This window comes from Heliangelus exortis, chromosome 2 (assembly GCF_036169615.1).
Source record: "Heliangelus exortis chromosome 2, bHelExo1.hap1, whole genome shotgun sequence".
Taxonomy (NCBI): Eukaryota; Metazoa; Chordata; class Aves; order Apodiformes; family Trochilidae; genus Heliangelus; species Heliangelus exortis.
In genome coordinates this window covers 130,908,406-130,923,918 of record NC_092423.1, presented here as the reverse complement: position 1 = coordinate 130,923,918, position 15,513 = coordinate 130,908,406, and the positions used below count along the sequence as shown (strand labels likewise).

The 15,513-nt window shown below is 42.7% G+C and overlaps 1 protein-coding gene across 17 annotated transcripts in view; it reads left to right on the top strand.

Annotated features, from left to right (window-relative positions):
- Nucleotides 1–5,889: 5,889 nt before the first annotated feature.
- UBR5 (ubiquitin protein ligase E3 component n-recognin 5) overlaps nt 5,890–15,513 on the top strand; it is a 79,127-nt gene continuing 69,503 nt past the window's right edge. For 15 of the 17 annotated variants that reach the window (XM_071738114.1, XM_071738116.1, XM_071738115.1 and 12 more), the window contains exon 1: nt 5,891–6,250. In XM_071738114.1, the coding sequence (XP_071594215.1) occupies nt 6,189–6,250 (62 nt within the window). In that variant the 5' untranslated portion in view covers nt 5,891–6,188. Of the gene's footprint in view, nt 6,251–15,513 lie in introns of all 17 variants that reach the window. The other 2 variants (XM_071738101.1, XM_071738111.1) reach the window with 2 other exon arrangements.

Here is a 15,513-nt window from a genome sequence, read left to right as displayed (position 1 = left end):
TTTAAGGAAAAAATTCTTTCCTGCAAGGATGGTGAGATGCTGGAACACGTTGCCCAGAGGAGCTGTGGATGCCCCCTCCCTGGAAGTGCTCAAGGCCCGGTTGGATGCTGTCCCTGCCCATGCAGGGGGGGTGCAACTAGATGATCTTTAAGGCCCCTTCTAACCCAAACCATTCTATGATTCTGTTTATTTCTAGATCATCAACAGCTGCCCATGTCAGGTGGCTATTTGATGGAAAAAGAACAGTGGCTAGAAAGTAAGCTAGTACACAGGAAGGTAAATCCTGGCCTCACTGGAGTACATGGAATATTTCATTTGCTTTTGCCCTAGAATGTCTCCATGCCTTTCCCTGACAGAAAGAAATACACTGCAATAATTTTGGGAGGTAATACATGAATCAAGGCCACACAAAACTATTGCTGTGAATGCAATTCACCTTTACAATTTAGAAAGGTAATTTTTTTTTTTCAGAAGGTAAACATGGTTAAGGGAAGTGTAACTAACCCCATCAAATGGAACTAACAGAAATAAAACTTCTTGTTTTGTCCCAGTTAATCATCCAGACTCCCTTGGCATTCTGTAGATAGATGAACAGGAGAAGGCAATTCTACAGGGAGCCCAGACAGCCCAGACAGGGACACATGCCTGCCTTTGAGGTTGCTAAAGCTCAAATTCTGTCTTTCCTGCCCAGGAGCTTACAGGAAGCTGCTCTGATGTAAACAAGCAGAACTCTGCTTCTCAGCTGCCCGCCCAGGAACACCTGCCCAGGTGACACAGCTGACACAAAGCCCCAGAGATACAGGGTCCTTGTACACTGTGCACACCAGCTCTGCCCACATCACCTTCCAGGGATGGTTGCACAAAGTGGCCGCTGATAAACTCTCTTCTCAGGATGTTTGGCTCCTGCACATTGCCCAGAATGCCTGGTGAGCTCTTGTCAAGCTCAGCCACATTTGTCAGCAGACAGGTCTGCTCTACATATATAAAAACCATCACATAAATTCTGTGGCTGGGCATGGGCAAGGAGAGATATTCTGGACGCCTACTCAGAAGGAAAAAGTTCAGGTATCTGCAGTATTGCCTGATCTTAAACAGATATATTTGAGTCTGTGTGTGGTAGCAAGTGTTACATGACCAGGCTGTGTGTCAAATTCTCTAGCTCACCATATTAACTTCTGAATATCTGAGTCTCCTTCAGCCAAATTTTGACATGATGTTCTGAGCTGAAATCTCTCTCAGCTTCGTTGACAGAAGGATCAGAGAAGGGGCAGAAAAACTGATCAGTACTGCAACTGAGGGAAATACTGCAGCCTAGTTCAACCTGTATTAGTCCCTGGAAAACCAGGGCAGAGAGAAACAGTGTGTGCACTATTAGACATTCAAGATCCCACTTTAAGAAAAAAATCCATGGGAAACAATTTTAATCAGCTATAAACCTTACTAAACCACCTGCTCTTTTAGGGCCTGAAACAATGCATCTTTAAGATCAGCATCATTTTTTGCACAAATGATTTTTCTTTTACAGCGACCTCTTTGCTTGAACACAAAGTACAAGTTAGAAAATAAGAAAACAAGCTAGAAAATAGTAACACTGAGTACTGGAACCAAGATGAAGTTTCAGGTGTCATAAATAAGCAAGGTATAAAAAAACAGGAGGGTATGACAACCTTGTACAGAATGTACAAAAATGTAGCCTGTGACAGCAGAAAACAAATGGTCTGCAGCAGAGTCCTCCTCAGCAGGAACTGCTTGATTTCTAGTTTTAACTTGCAAACTATGCAGGTACTTGTGTTGCAAAACACATGGATGTGGTTTAAAAGCCTGATGTTCCCAGATCCTAACAAACTGCTCGCACGCTATACCCAGACAGAGGGAGAGCAGGAGGCAGTGAGTGCTGGCAGCTGCTTCAGGCTGTGGCACCAGGTGCTGGAAACACAATTCCTTCTTTTGCAATGCACTTTGCTGTTTATTACAGGAACTTATGCCCAGCCTTGGGATTAAGTTAGAAGCCGCAGTTTTCTGCACAGCATTCCTGTTGACATTTCCAGGAATGCTGGTCTCATTTCTTCCACAGCAAAATACAATCTTCTGCTGCCAGGCTGATGTCATCTCTGTTGACATCTGGAGTTAGCAGCCTGGAAAGCACATACTGGGCCCTCCTTTGCTGCCTGAAGCTCTCACTTATGCTCAGGGCCTCCTCCCTGGCTGCAGCATTGCCCCATCACCTGCAGCACCACTGCCTGTGGCACACCTGACAGCATCTGCTCACCCTCTTTACAGAACCAAGTCCCTTGTAGTCCTCCTAACCCAATCCTCTTGTTTCTAGTAGGTTCCTTCCCTTGAGGACTGACTTCTGTGCACACCACCGGGCCTGCAGCTGCTGAGGGATCCCAGTGGGGGATTGGTACTGCCCTGGTGCACTTGACTCAGAAGCCATTCCTGGTGGCACCATCCCTGATCTACTGGAACTGGATGTGCATGGAGCAGGAAGCTGAGTGAGTGACCTCCACAGGTCCCTTCCAACCTGTGCACTCCTACCAGCCTGAAAACCTCAGGGAACACTGACTCTCATAAAAACTCAATTCCAGACATGACAGCAATGATCCCACAGGAGTTACTTTACGCAGTATCTCCAAGCAGATAAAAATTCTCACACTGACAAGTATACCAGCAAGGAACTTGTTCTGCTGGTTGGGTGTTGGTGTATTTATAGCTGCACCTTCCTAAGGAAGCTGTTGCTTTATCAGGAGGCCTGAAAATAGCACCATCTATACACCCAGGAGTTGTGCAACAGGGGGAACTAAATTTCTTAGGCCGAGACAGAGACTCAGTCTTAAAGATACATTTTGTAAAATTAAGAAAGTCAAATTCTGTTCTTAATGTTCATGGCTTGGTAATGGGAATTTTTACATACCAATTTAGTATTGGATGCTGTCATTCAACAGACTTAGAAAATCCAGAGGACTTAAGGAAGAAGTATTTTATTTTGAAATTCTTAAAAACAGAAGTTGTAGGAATGAATGGTTCTACTACCAGAAAGCAATTCTATTTGGACTAACTTCAGACAACTGAAGGATCAAGTGCTGTTCACCTGTGTTACTATCTTCTAAGAAATGCATCAGTGGGACCAGACAAGCATTCAGTGTGTTATTACCACGTTACTGGTACTAGTAAGAAAAAGTCAGCTTTGCTTTGGAGAAGTGGGGGTGCTTCTGGCAGTGTGCTGGAACTTCCAGTGTTTTACAGACTCCTATCAGAGTAACAGAACAGTCCTCTGAACACCTGGGTTTGTGTCCTCCCATGTCCACCCAGGAGCAGGTGCCATTTTAGACAGCAGTATAAACTCTTAGTGTGAACAAAAGCTGACATTTGCACTACTCAAGTTTATTCTGGCTCCAAGCACAAAGTCCAGTGGAATCAGTTTTAATTTTTTTTTTTCATTTTTGCTTATGCTGAGTGTTTGCATTGGCACAGCCACAGGGAATGGTTTAAACTGGGGTTCAGTCATAGTGTAAATAAAGCCATAGAAAAAGCTTACTTAGAAATGCCAGCAGCATATTGCTGAGCCCTGACAGACATGTGCCCCCTTTGGGTTTTTCCAGCTCTTTACCTAATAGGTTTCCATAACCAATTAACTTTCAAAGCTTGTGTGTGAAGCATGGAAGAGAGTAATTGAAGTATCTTCCTTATACCTAGCCCCCAAAAGAACTCCACTGAACCAGTCATGTTATTTGGGAATGGAAATGCTTTGGAGAGCTAGATCTTGATCCCAAGAGCAAACGAGTACCCAGAGCTTCCCAAACCCCACCAGAAGTCATTAAAAGCATCCCTAAGGATGCAACAAGACCTACTGCAGGAGTTCACTTTCCTACAGTTCTCCAGAAAAGAGGAATGACTGTCAAAAGCAAATACTCTATTTTTGTCTGGAAAAAAAAAAATCAACTGGACAAGCGGCATTTTTCAGGTGATCAAAATATGAAAGTGATTCTGATAAAATGACTGAGATCAAAACAGCTCAGAAGAATCACCCACAGTAATATACAACATAAACATTTTAATGGAAAGTATAAAGACAGATGTTCAAAAAATAATAAAATAGCAGAGGAAAACCTAACTTTGTTATGATCAAATGCAGACCAAAATAATTAAAAAAAAACTTTTTGTTCTGCCCTAACAAAGACAAAAAAGGTAAATCATGGATATAGCTGTTTTTAAAATCGTAGCTACTGCACTGTCTCACTACCAAACAGAATGACTCCTATTCCATGCTTTGTCTATTCCCAGAAGCTTATCAGGATTTTCTTACAGGATAAATAAACTTCTTTTTGTTCTTGAGTCATTTGATTATCACTGTCACTTGGAAACAGAACATTTGGGTAAACAGTATCTGAGAATATTTCTTTTCTTTACCACATTTCCTGATGTTAATGGTAGTTGTACTGAAAAACAAATGACAAACTCTCCAAATCTTTGGGCTGCAAGCAGCTACATCAGCTGATTCTTGGATCAGCTCCTTCCAGCTGTACTGGAGAAAGCACTAGGGAAGAAAGGGGAACTGAAGATGGGAAGTTGCAAAATTCTTTATATTCGACAGTGAAAGAACAAGGAGATTTCTTTGGTTTATGATTACACAGCCTTAGAAATGAATTTTACCTCACTGACCGAGGTCCTGGATTTTTATATACCACTATCATATCATTGCCAGCATTCCTCACATGCCAAAAATTACCAAGCCAGTTTTCTGAATTTCTGATTTCCTGAAAATAAGACTGGCATCCAGTAAAAGTCAAACAAACAAACAAACAAACAAAAAAAAACAGCCCAAAAAACACCAAAGCTTGGTACAACTCCAGCCAAGGTATTAGTTACTATAGAAAAAAAATAGATGTTACATCGACTTTGTTACTCAACTTTCAGCACATCGGGATATTAATTTGTTAAAATCAGTTCCATGTCCAAGGTATGCTTTTTTGGAACACGGTACCTAATCCCTGCCCAGAGGGGAGCGTGCACAACCAGGACGGCATCGAGTAATTTGACGGCTTACGGAGGGAACGCTTCTTGCTGATGTACCACCAACCTCCCTGGAAAAGGGTTCGGTAATTCTGCCTGTTGGAGGCAAGACCCACTGGATTACTTTTACCTCGGAAATACGAAGCGAGCAGCCGGCTCTGGCGAGCAGGTGCCGAGCGCCGGTGCCCGAGACGGGGGGAGAGGGGCCCTGACACAAAGTCTCCTCTTGGGACCCCCGGAGACAGCCGCGGACTCACCCCCCCGTTCCCCTACATCCACCCCCGGAAGGGCTCCGGCAGGCCAGGCCCCACCCCGCGCCGGTCCCGCCCGAGGTGCCGCCCGCAGGGAGCCGCCGGGGCGAGCGAGCCGACGCGGACATCGCTGACGGGGAACGGCCCGACCCGCGCCGCCCCGGGAACGCAGGCGCTCCATGCGCCACCAGCCCGCGGCCAGGCGGGGCGGGGGAGCGCCTCAGGGCGCTGGCTCCAATGCTGAGAGCTCTATCCGGGAGCCAGGGGCTGCCCGCCCGCCTCAGAGCCGAACCGGCACCGCCCCCTCCGCTGGGCTCCCGCCGGGCCCTGGCGGCAGAGTGCGGGATGGCGGGAGAGGGGGAGGAGGTTAAGGGGGGGGTGGGAGGCCCCAGTTCGGCGCCTCAGGGATCGGCGCGCGCACCACCCCGCCCCCACCGTCCCGCCCGGGAGCCGCTCGCGAGGGGCACGTGGTTCTGCACGTCTCTCGCGCATGACGTCACCACCCCCGGCCGGGCCTTCTCGGCCAATCGGCGGCGCGCTTAGTGGAGGGGCGCCGCGCGGCGGCGCGCGCGCCAGTCAGCGCGAGGCTTACACGGCGGTCGCGCGCCGCCGCCCCGCCCTCCCCGGCGCGGCGCACGGAGGGAGGGAGGGAGAAGGGCCCGCTGGAAGTTAAGATGGCGGCGCGTGTGTGAGTGCGGTGCGGGCTGAGCCTCTTCCCGGCGCCGTTGCGGCGGGCTCCTTCCTCCTCGCTCTCCGCGTCGCGACGGGCGAGCCGAGGACTCCACCGGCGGCCACCAGCGGCCCCGGGGGAGGGACGGAGGCCGAGCGCCCCCTCCCCCGCCGCCCCCCCCGCCCCCATTGTGTGCCCGGCCCCCGCCCGCCCGCCTCCCTCCGCCGGGGGGGGCAGCGGCGGCGGCGCGGAACATGACCTCGATCCACTTCGTGGTGCACCCGCTGCCGGGCACCGAGGACCAGCTCAATGACCGGTGAGGGGCAGGCCGTGCGGCGGGGGGCGGAGGGGAGGGGCCGGCCTGGCGCGGCTCGGCCCCCTGTGGGTGAGGGGAGGGGCCGGCGGCGGGGGCCGGAGCGGCGGGGGCGCCCCGGGGGAGCGGGGCATCCCGGGCCGCGGGGGACGTCCGGCACTGCCCCGCCGCGGGGCCGCTGTCCCGGCGCCTCGTCGCGGAGCCGTAGGGCCCCGGCGTTTTCCTCTCGTAGGGGCTGGCGGCGAGGAGCGGCACGGGCCGCACGCTGCCGGCCTCTCCGGGCGGCCGCCGCCGTAAACTTTGTCCGTCTCGGGAGCGGGGTTGTGGGGCCGTGACCTTCGGCGGCGGCCTGTCAGCCCTGCGCGGTTTTAGCGGGGACTCCGGCCTGCTAGGGAAGTCCCGGCGCCTGCCCGAGGAAGGGGTTTCCCGCGGATCCGTGGCCGAGGAGGAGCGAATCTGTGTCCACATTAATCAGAGATGGATCGAGGCAGACAATGCAGAGAGGGGATCGCGGTGTGCGTGTGAGAAGGATGGGAGCGAGGAGAAAGAAGGCGTACGCCGGGGGGGATGGATGTTACACGCGTGCTCTGCCTGCCCCTTCGTACGCACTTTTTTTTTTTTTTTTTTTTAATAAAATAGGAGACCCGATCTCCAGACTGTGTCTGCAGATAAGACAGAGGCGCAGTCTCTTGTAAATCTCGTGAATAACTTTACGCTGGTTTGAGGGAGAGAAATTAACAGCCTGGGGAGAAGATAGAAAGCTTGGGAGAAAATAAATCCATGAAGCGAATTTCCTTTGCTGCTTGGCGTGCATTTGACAGCGCTCTATAGCTGTCAGATGTTTCCTCTGCAGCAAATGCTAATGGTATGTGTTACAACTTGTGAATTTCACATGTACGCTTTTATATGGAAATTCCTAAGAAACGTGTAAATTAATCTCTGGTTTCTTACAAATTTATATGTGAATAAATCAAGATCTTTAATCATCACTGGATATAAACCAATAGTTTTTACCCTATTGGTAAATGTTATTTCATTTTTGTAAATAGTATTTAATTATTTATAAATCTTAACATCTTTCTAGTTTTGATCTTGCCAGGTTTCAGAGTAGGTCAGAGTCCATCTCACTTCCACTGTTGTTTGTAGTTAGGTCACTTTTCCTAGTCCAGTCTTTGCTGAGATGCCCCTCTCAAGACACAGCTGAGGTTTGAGGCCTTATGAGGAGGAAAATAGGTCATTGTAAAGATAAAATTTCTGCCAAACTGCATCTTGCCTGCCCTTAAACAGAGAAAAGAAACTTCTCATGATAAAATAGGTCTGAAACCTGAAGTGTGTTAGTGTGGAGTGTATTTTTTATCTTTAAGTTGATAAAGCATTTTAGAGGATCCTGCTTTCTAGGAGGCCTACCCATTCCTAAGGGATTGATTGCTTTCCCCACAGTAACACATTCAAATTTGGCATACAGCTTCTTCCCTTAGAGTGGCAAACTCTGAGATGTGATGCTGTACTAGTTTTTCTGCTTCTTCATTGCACTGTTTTGATTTAGGGGAAGGTTTAGCACTTTGGAGTGGAAAGGACTGAAGTGTTTTTTATCTATTTTTGATGTTGATAGGCTCTTAGAAAACATGACGTAATTATCACACTTTACTAATCTGTGTTTTTCTTTTATGTCACCTGTTTTCTCAACTTACTGAATATGATTCCCCTTCAGTCTTCATAATGCTTTCTAATTTTACTTTTTTTTCTTTTTTTTCTCATTCTTACCGCAGCTCTTCCAACTTCTATTTGATACAGGAAGCTTCATAATCTTTGGTAATTAGTATACGAAGAAAGCTGCAGAAGTGCATTTAAGTAGTGACTTATTCTGAAAAATCAGGGGGCTCCTTGATCTGAGCTGCAAGTCATAAATTTCCACTTCATAAATAAAATTGTACTAGAAGAGCTGTAGGTGTATATCAGAACTTGTAAAGCAGTGAAATCTGATTAATAAATCAGATTGAGGCACATACATATGTGCTGAAAATGCCAGTTCAGTTTTTTCAGTAGCATTGCTGCTTATTACTGTTCTGTCAGTATAGATCAGGAGCCAGATAGCTTAATAAATTCTCAAATATATGCACATAGAATTTAGGATCTTGGAACATCTCATATCTATGTTTCTTTCTCACACATAGGCTTTTTTGAGTCTGTGCTGCAGACAGTGGTCAGTTGCCCAAGTTAGGTTTTTTTTCTGTCTGCATTCTGAATCATAATTGCTTCTCAAAATCTGATTTTGGGACTGTAATTCTATATAGCATGCTTTCATTTCTAGTGTATAAAAGACATGATCAATTGTACTGCTTTCAGTAATGGATCCATGTTCTGCATCTAAGGAGTAATGGTATTTTAAAATGCAAAGGATAGACTGTGGAAGCCCTGTGTGTTCAGGGTACAGGACAGGTTTGAATTTTTATAATAAGGTATTTGATACAAAGTGTAGATGTGTGAAGGGTATGAAGTGTGTTTGGAAGCCATCATTCTCCTGAGGTATTGCTCTACTCTTAAGCAGTCTCCAACATGTGAGAAAGTATTTTTTTTTTTCAGTTTGTTTTGGTGCAGTTTGTGTCACTGTTTTACAGGTTTCACTAGGTTTTCTGTGTAATTTGTTATCCCTCTTTTTCATGTAGCAACTTGGAGAGTGGTAAAATGCTTTGAAGAAAAGAAGTAACTGTAGTACCACAAATAACTGGGAAGGCTCCTGAGCACACCTACTCATCATCTGAAATAATTTCTTAAACAGGGTTTTTGAAAACAATATTGTCCCTTGATGGTAGTTATTAGACCTCTCTCAAGTAAGTGGAAGCATTGTTGGCTTGTTGTATTCACTCAGATGTCTGGAAGCTAGCTGCATGGAAGAAGAAAGAGTTTGAGAAACAACTACAGAAAATATTTGGGATATAAATAATTCATAGCTTTAATCTTTGAAAAATAGATACCCAGCATCTGTTGCAGTGGATGCTAGATGAATTCTTTTGATTATCCACCTATTTCATGTATGTTTCAGGATTGAAGACTATGCTTTTTGAAGGAAGTTTGACACAAAATTTCAGAGGTAGATCAGTCGTTCATTCTTCTTAGTATATGTCTTAATTTTATGTTGCTTTAGGAAGTGGGTGTAACAATGACAACCATTTCTTGGCTATTAAGAATCCTCACAGGAGCAGTTTCACTTGCTGCTCTGTAGAATGAGAGGGGGAGTCTTTCACACTGTAGGAATGTCTCTCTTTACATGAACTAACTTTCAGGGACAGGATTAATCTCAAGGCTTTGTCTTTTTTTTTTTTTTTTTTTTTTTTTTTTACTTTATAGTAAGAAAATTGTCAGCTGAGCCACTGAAGTTCTAGTATAGGGTACAATGTCATTGGTAATCTACACAATGTTAATGTACTTTTTTTCTCTCCTCTTAAAGATGAGATATAATGAATTTGGTTAAATAGAGGGTACTGCTATTCTGACAGATTTTCTTACCCCCTTTGCATTCACTGATGAGCAAGTCTATTAAAAATCCCAAGCAGTTGTTGCTGGAAGGAGGTGTAGGGTGTGGTATAACTCTGTGCAGGGAGCCAGCAGGGATGAGGGGCTGGTGTGCTGGCCCCACATATCAGGGAGAGAGCTCCTGGTAATGCAAGTGTTTGTTTCGCTCTGAACTCCCTTTTCTGTGTTCAAAGGGAAACTGAGAGTACCTGGGGAAGGGAAGGCAGCCTGAGCATGAACTTCCCTGCTGTTTTTTGCATGTAACCTGTGTTGGTCCTCAGAGGTGGAGGAAAGAAGGGCTTGAGTGACTTGTTCTTAAATAGAAAACCTGTGAATTGGCTGTAGATAATACAGTACTTCTTTTAGCTCAGGTGATTTATTTTGGTCTGCTTTAAACTGTTAGCTAATCTACTTTAGCTAAAGTGATGTTAGCCTGCCTCAAACAGGAACAGATGATTTAATTACAAGGAAACCACCACTGATGTAGTACTTCAATTCCCTGAGTTACAGTTGCTTGACGAAATTTTAGTAGAGTTGACTCTGTTTTTAGGATTCATTTCTTGAAAGCATAAAAAAATTTAAATTGAGGGAATGGCATGACTATTTTGACATTATTTATCATTAGGCTCTTAGTTGGCAACACTTTTTAAGAACAGAATGTCTTAGCTGTGTCAAATTGTTTTCACTGTCACTGTGGCTATTCAGACCATATAGGCTTCAAACAGTTGAGAAGCAGTGGCTTAAAGTTTGATCTTATTTCAGTATTGTTATTTAAGGATGATGATTTGGGAAATTTATGCATAGACATAACTTCCTACGTGCTTGAATGTGAAAGGTTTCTTCTATACAGGCCAATAGTTTAGGCCTTTTTGGACTTTGCTCTGCAAGGGTTCTTTTCCAGTTGCAGTTGTTTGCCACACTCCAGACGCTGCTTTTTGGAGAGTACATATATCATGGCCTGTGAACATTTTTGCTGCAACTTCTCTGAGATGTTGTAAGTCAAAGCAGTAGCTCTTTTCTGAAGTGGAGAGGTTTCTTTTCACCACTTCTTACATTGCACTAACTTCTGATCCTAACGTCTGATCCTACAGTACTTGTTTTGACTTAATTTGCTGAAGTGATACTAAGTTGACTCTGGTAAAGTGGAGTAAATACAGTTCTATGGATTAGGAAGTTGAACTGGTTTATCTCCTAGCTGGGTGAGCATCAGGGTAGTTGGATAAAAAAGGGGGAGAGTTGGGAATGAAGAACAGGGAAGAGGAAGCAAGGTTGAGTTCTTCTATTTTGAAAGCAGCAAGTTTATTTTGGCTACTGTAATGTGAAACTGCACAGTCAATGTGATCCGGGCTGCGGGTAGCTGTGGCCTGTCACAAGGAATTTTGTAAAATGGGAATTAGGGCACAAACATTGTGTCTTTCTTCCTTCTCAAGTTCTCTGTGATGTTTGAGCATGTTGTTTTAGACCAATGATAAGATTAATGGAATGTGATATCAGTAGCCATATCTTAAGGTTGGCAATGCAAGTCAGAGCTGTCAGGAAACATCTTCTTTTAATTCTAAGAATAGTAGGGTATGGTTAATGACATTTATATGCTAATTCTTAGCAAAAGCTAAAATCTATAATTGATAGCATACTTTTAAAGTAATTTTCATATCGTATATATTTATTAAATGTTTTAGTTGCCATGTAGGATGCTTTTGTAACAAGTTGTAAAAAACTTTTAATTAAATAATAAATAAAACATAAAAGGCAAGGCACTTTTTTTCTTAAGCTATCTGAAGTTTTAAGTAAGTAACTATTCAGTACTGGATTACATTTTTGTGAAAAATTACTTAACACTTGAGAAAAACAGCCCAGGATGTACCTAAGCATGGCAGGCTCTGCACTGGGTTATAGCTGCCTTTTTACAGTTATGGCATGGTTATATTGGTGACTTAAGTGAAATAGACAGTAATATGTATTTGAAAACTACATAAAGGATTCCAGGTAGTTTTTATTATAGTGATTACACAAACAGTAATCTAGGTAGTTTAATTGGCAAGATGCTGTCCATAAAAGCTGCTGTTTTGTAGTTTACTGAATCAGCTCATCATGCAGAAGAAAACTACATACAAAAAATACTTGTGCTTTTCAGTTTCACAAACCTTTTTTTTAGCTTGAATTCAGTGAAGTCCTCTGAGGATTTGGCTGTTAGTAACAAATTCACATAGAAGATTGCAACAGTGGGCATGTGTGTATGCCCCAGAGAAAACATGGAGGCAAGGTCTAGATGTAGTGGCTACAGGATTTTAAATTGGGAGGAACTGTTAGGAGAGCAAATACCAAAATAATTGCACAGATGTCATTTTCAAGGTGTGTGTGTGTATTTTGTCCAAAGCTGTAAGCTTGTCAGTCTAAATGAGGGTGGTCATAGCATCTACTACAGCAATAATTATTGAGGTTTCAGATCTTAATTTTCTCTTTCTGACATTCCACTGTTTTGACAATAATCTCTGTACTACACCTTTTAATCCTACTGTGCATAAAAAAATGGCAGTCAACCAGCACTGCTTCCTCCTCTTCTTTCCCTTCTCCTCCCATAGGAAAATGAACTATTTTGTTTCAATGTAAAGGGTTTTGTTACATTGGAGAGAGAACATCTACCCTGTGGCAGATAAAAAGGTACAAAGTTGCCTGTTCTAGACACTTCACAACTGCTGTAAAACTCAGGAAAAAGGTGCAAGGTGAGCACAGTAGCAGTCTGTATTTATGTAAACTGCCAGTTTGGTTCCAGTTGAGGAGTGATGTAACTACTGAATTTGCTATCTTTGCAAATTTTGCCTTCCTCTCACAAGGCTCACCATTACTGTCAGAAGTTGTCAGGGGAATTTCTTTCAGCATAACTTGGCTGCTCTTCTTTAAAGTGCAGTGTGACAGTACCACATCGGTAGAGAGAAGTTTTGTATGTTCATTTGCTACCTTTTTGTAACACTCCAGCATGATTATTTTGCTGCAGTTACAAAAATAATCTTTAAAAGAGTATCTCGTGGTTTATCACATTGGCTAGGTTTTATAATCCAAAGTCTGTTGGTGGTATACCCAAAGATCTCATAGCAATTTCTCAAATTTTTTACATCTACAATGGAGACGAAATGTCTATTTTTTAAAATTTTGTTTTGGCCAACTTACCTTGATTCAACTGCTTACTATATTTAATCAGAAAGGTGCTGCAAAACAGCTTTAGTCACCAGTGTTTCTGATTTAATTTTACATTTCTAGTGTTTTATTAAAGAACCCAGAATAAAAAAACTTTGAAAACATTGAGATGATTAGTACTATTTTGGACGTCAGCTATGTTGGAAGTTCTCACTACCATTGTTTTATTGCCAGCTGTGAAGTCTGCCAATTTAATTTGTGACAATGGTAGTGTAACTCAACAGATAAAAAAGCATGAAGGCTGCTGGAAACTTCAGTAATCTTATGAAATTTGTCTTAGGCAAAAAAACCCCAACAAACCCACATTCTAGAGGGGGCTGGGGGTTTTGTTTCTGTTTTTGTTTTGTTGGTTGGTTTTTTGTTTGGGTTTCTCTCTCTGTCTTTCTTTTTTTTTTTCCCTCAAAGTAATCAGTATTGTGGACAGTTGGGAATATCTTGTGTAATCTAGGGTAATTATACCCATGTATCAGCAGTTTGCCTGTTCATTAAAAAATAGCCAGTAAAGTAGCTCTGTGCCTCTGTACACAGGGCTTGATGGTATTGCTTTCTTCTGCTACATATTTGACACCTTCTCTACTTAAACAAGATGCTAATTCTTGCTCCCCCCCCCCCCTTTTTTTTTTTTTAAATGCCGTGTTGGCTAGTTTTAAGCCAAGCCTGTGTTAAAACATAATTTAAAAAATTTGCTTACAGCTTTTCATTATGCTTTGGTCTCCATCAGGTTTCCTCAAACTTGCCTTTTCTGCCTTTGGGATTCTCTCTCTCTCTCTCTCTCTCTCTCTCTCTCTATATATATATATATATATAGGCAGTTCCTATATAATGAGATGGATAATTCTACTAAAGATTATAATACCACCATATAGTTTCCAATGTGGAGTCTGGCATTGACTTAATATGGTCAAATGTTTGTGTTATAGTGTTTTTACCAAAAACTTAGCTTGAAAATAAATACCTATGTGAAGGCAGTTGAATGAGAGCTGTATTTATTCTGTTGTCACTTGAAGTCATTAGGGTTTATCACTTCCTTTGGGAAGTGTGACATCACTTTAATCTCTTGTTCATCTTGAGAAATCAATTTTCTTAATGAGTTTTTATGTTCTCTACCGAGTCTGAAAATGATCAGAGCTGCATTTTTTCTCATTCTAGTAAATATTTATAAGTGTTCTTGTAGAGAGGTCTATTGGCTTTTAATCTGTATTATATTGTTTTCCTTTTTATCTAACTGAACTATTGTTGTTAGGATCTGTAATGAAGATTTCTTAGGTTGTTGAAAGTCTTCTTCATCTTAGTCCACACTCAGTGTATTTTCCTTCTTTTTTTTCTTCTTCATTTGGGTTATTTGCCTGCAGTGCTGCACATCTGACAAAGTGATTTGGCTGCTTGTTTTTCTGGCATGGTGCTTGCTCCCTTGTCCCTAGGCCAGTCTTACTCTGTTCCTATCTAAATCAAAGATGCAGTGTCTGAGAGGAAGGTTTCAAAGATGTTAGTAGAAGAAAGTGTAGTGTAAGAGGGGGTTTTGTGGTATTTAAAAGGCAGATTTTAACAAGTTTGAAAAAGTGACAAGCAGGTAATAATACTGTGGTATCTGAGTTTTTGTTGAAAACTTCAAGCTTTGGAATTGGAGGAGTTGGCAGTCAAAGGACTAGACATGCTAAAAAAGCACTCTGGACTTTTTTTCAGTGCAATTAGACTTCAGTGTCTTGTGGTTTGTTGTGAATAAAATCACTTGTACAAAATAAACCGTGTCTTTTCTCTAGCCAAGACACAAAGTTTTTAATAATATGACAGTTCTTACATTTTAAGGTATTTTTTTTAGCATTTGAATGATCCAATCAAAGGCCATTTTCCAAGTTGGCACATAGTGATAGTGGCTTTCAAAAGGTAAGAGCCAAAAACAAAAGGGAAAATGATAGTGGTGTTATTTTTTGGATTCCAACAGGAGCCTCAGCTGGGACCAGAACACAGGTCTCCTGGTTCTAAGCTGGTAAATACACAACCTCTCTGGTGGTTCATAATTAACTCTTGAAGGAGTGTTAACAATCTATCACTATGGGACACAAAAACATTTTAAGATTTTACAGTGACTGGATTTTTACTTTTATAGCAGATTTTTTTTAGTTATTTTTTATTGGAAACACTACAGCAAACACTCTGACAGGAAAAAAAAATCTCTCTGTTGAAATGGGCCTTTTAAGTGGCTTTTACTCATTCTAGTCAAATGTGTACAGCTTCCTAGCTATGTTTTTGTGGCTAGGATTCATGTGTTTCTCAACATAGTAATACTGCCTTGTGTTATTTCATGTGTGTATTTTCCAAGTATGTTTGTATACAACCATGGGGTTCTAAATTCTCATCACCCACATTTTACTATCATGGAAGTATAATAATGGATCACTAAGTAGCTTACAACTTTTGTTGTTTCAAGATTAAGGACTTGCACCCAACTGTGTTGATTGTTCCAATTATTTAGCTTTTAGTGGTCTTCTGACTGAAGAAATAGCCTTCTGCTAAATTGGAAATCTTTGCAGCTACAAGGACTTTGTGCCATTGAACAG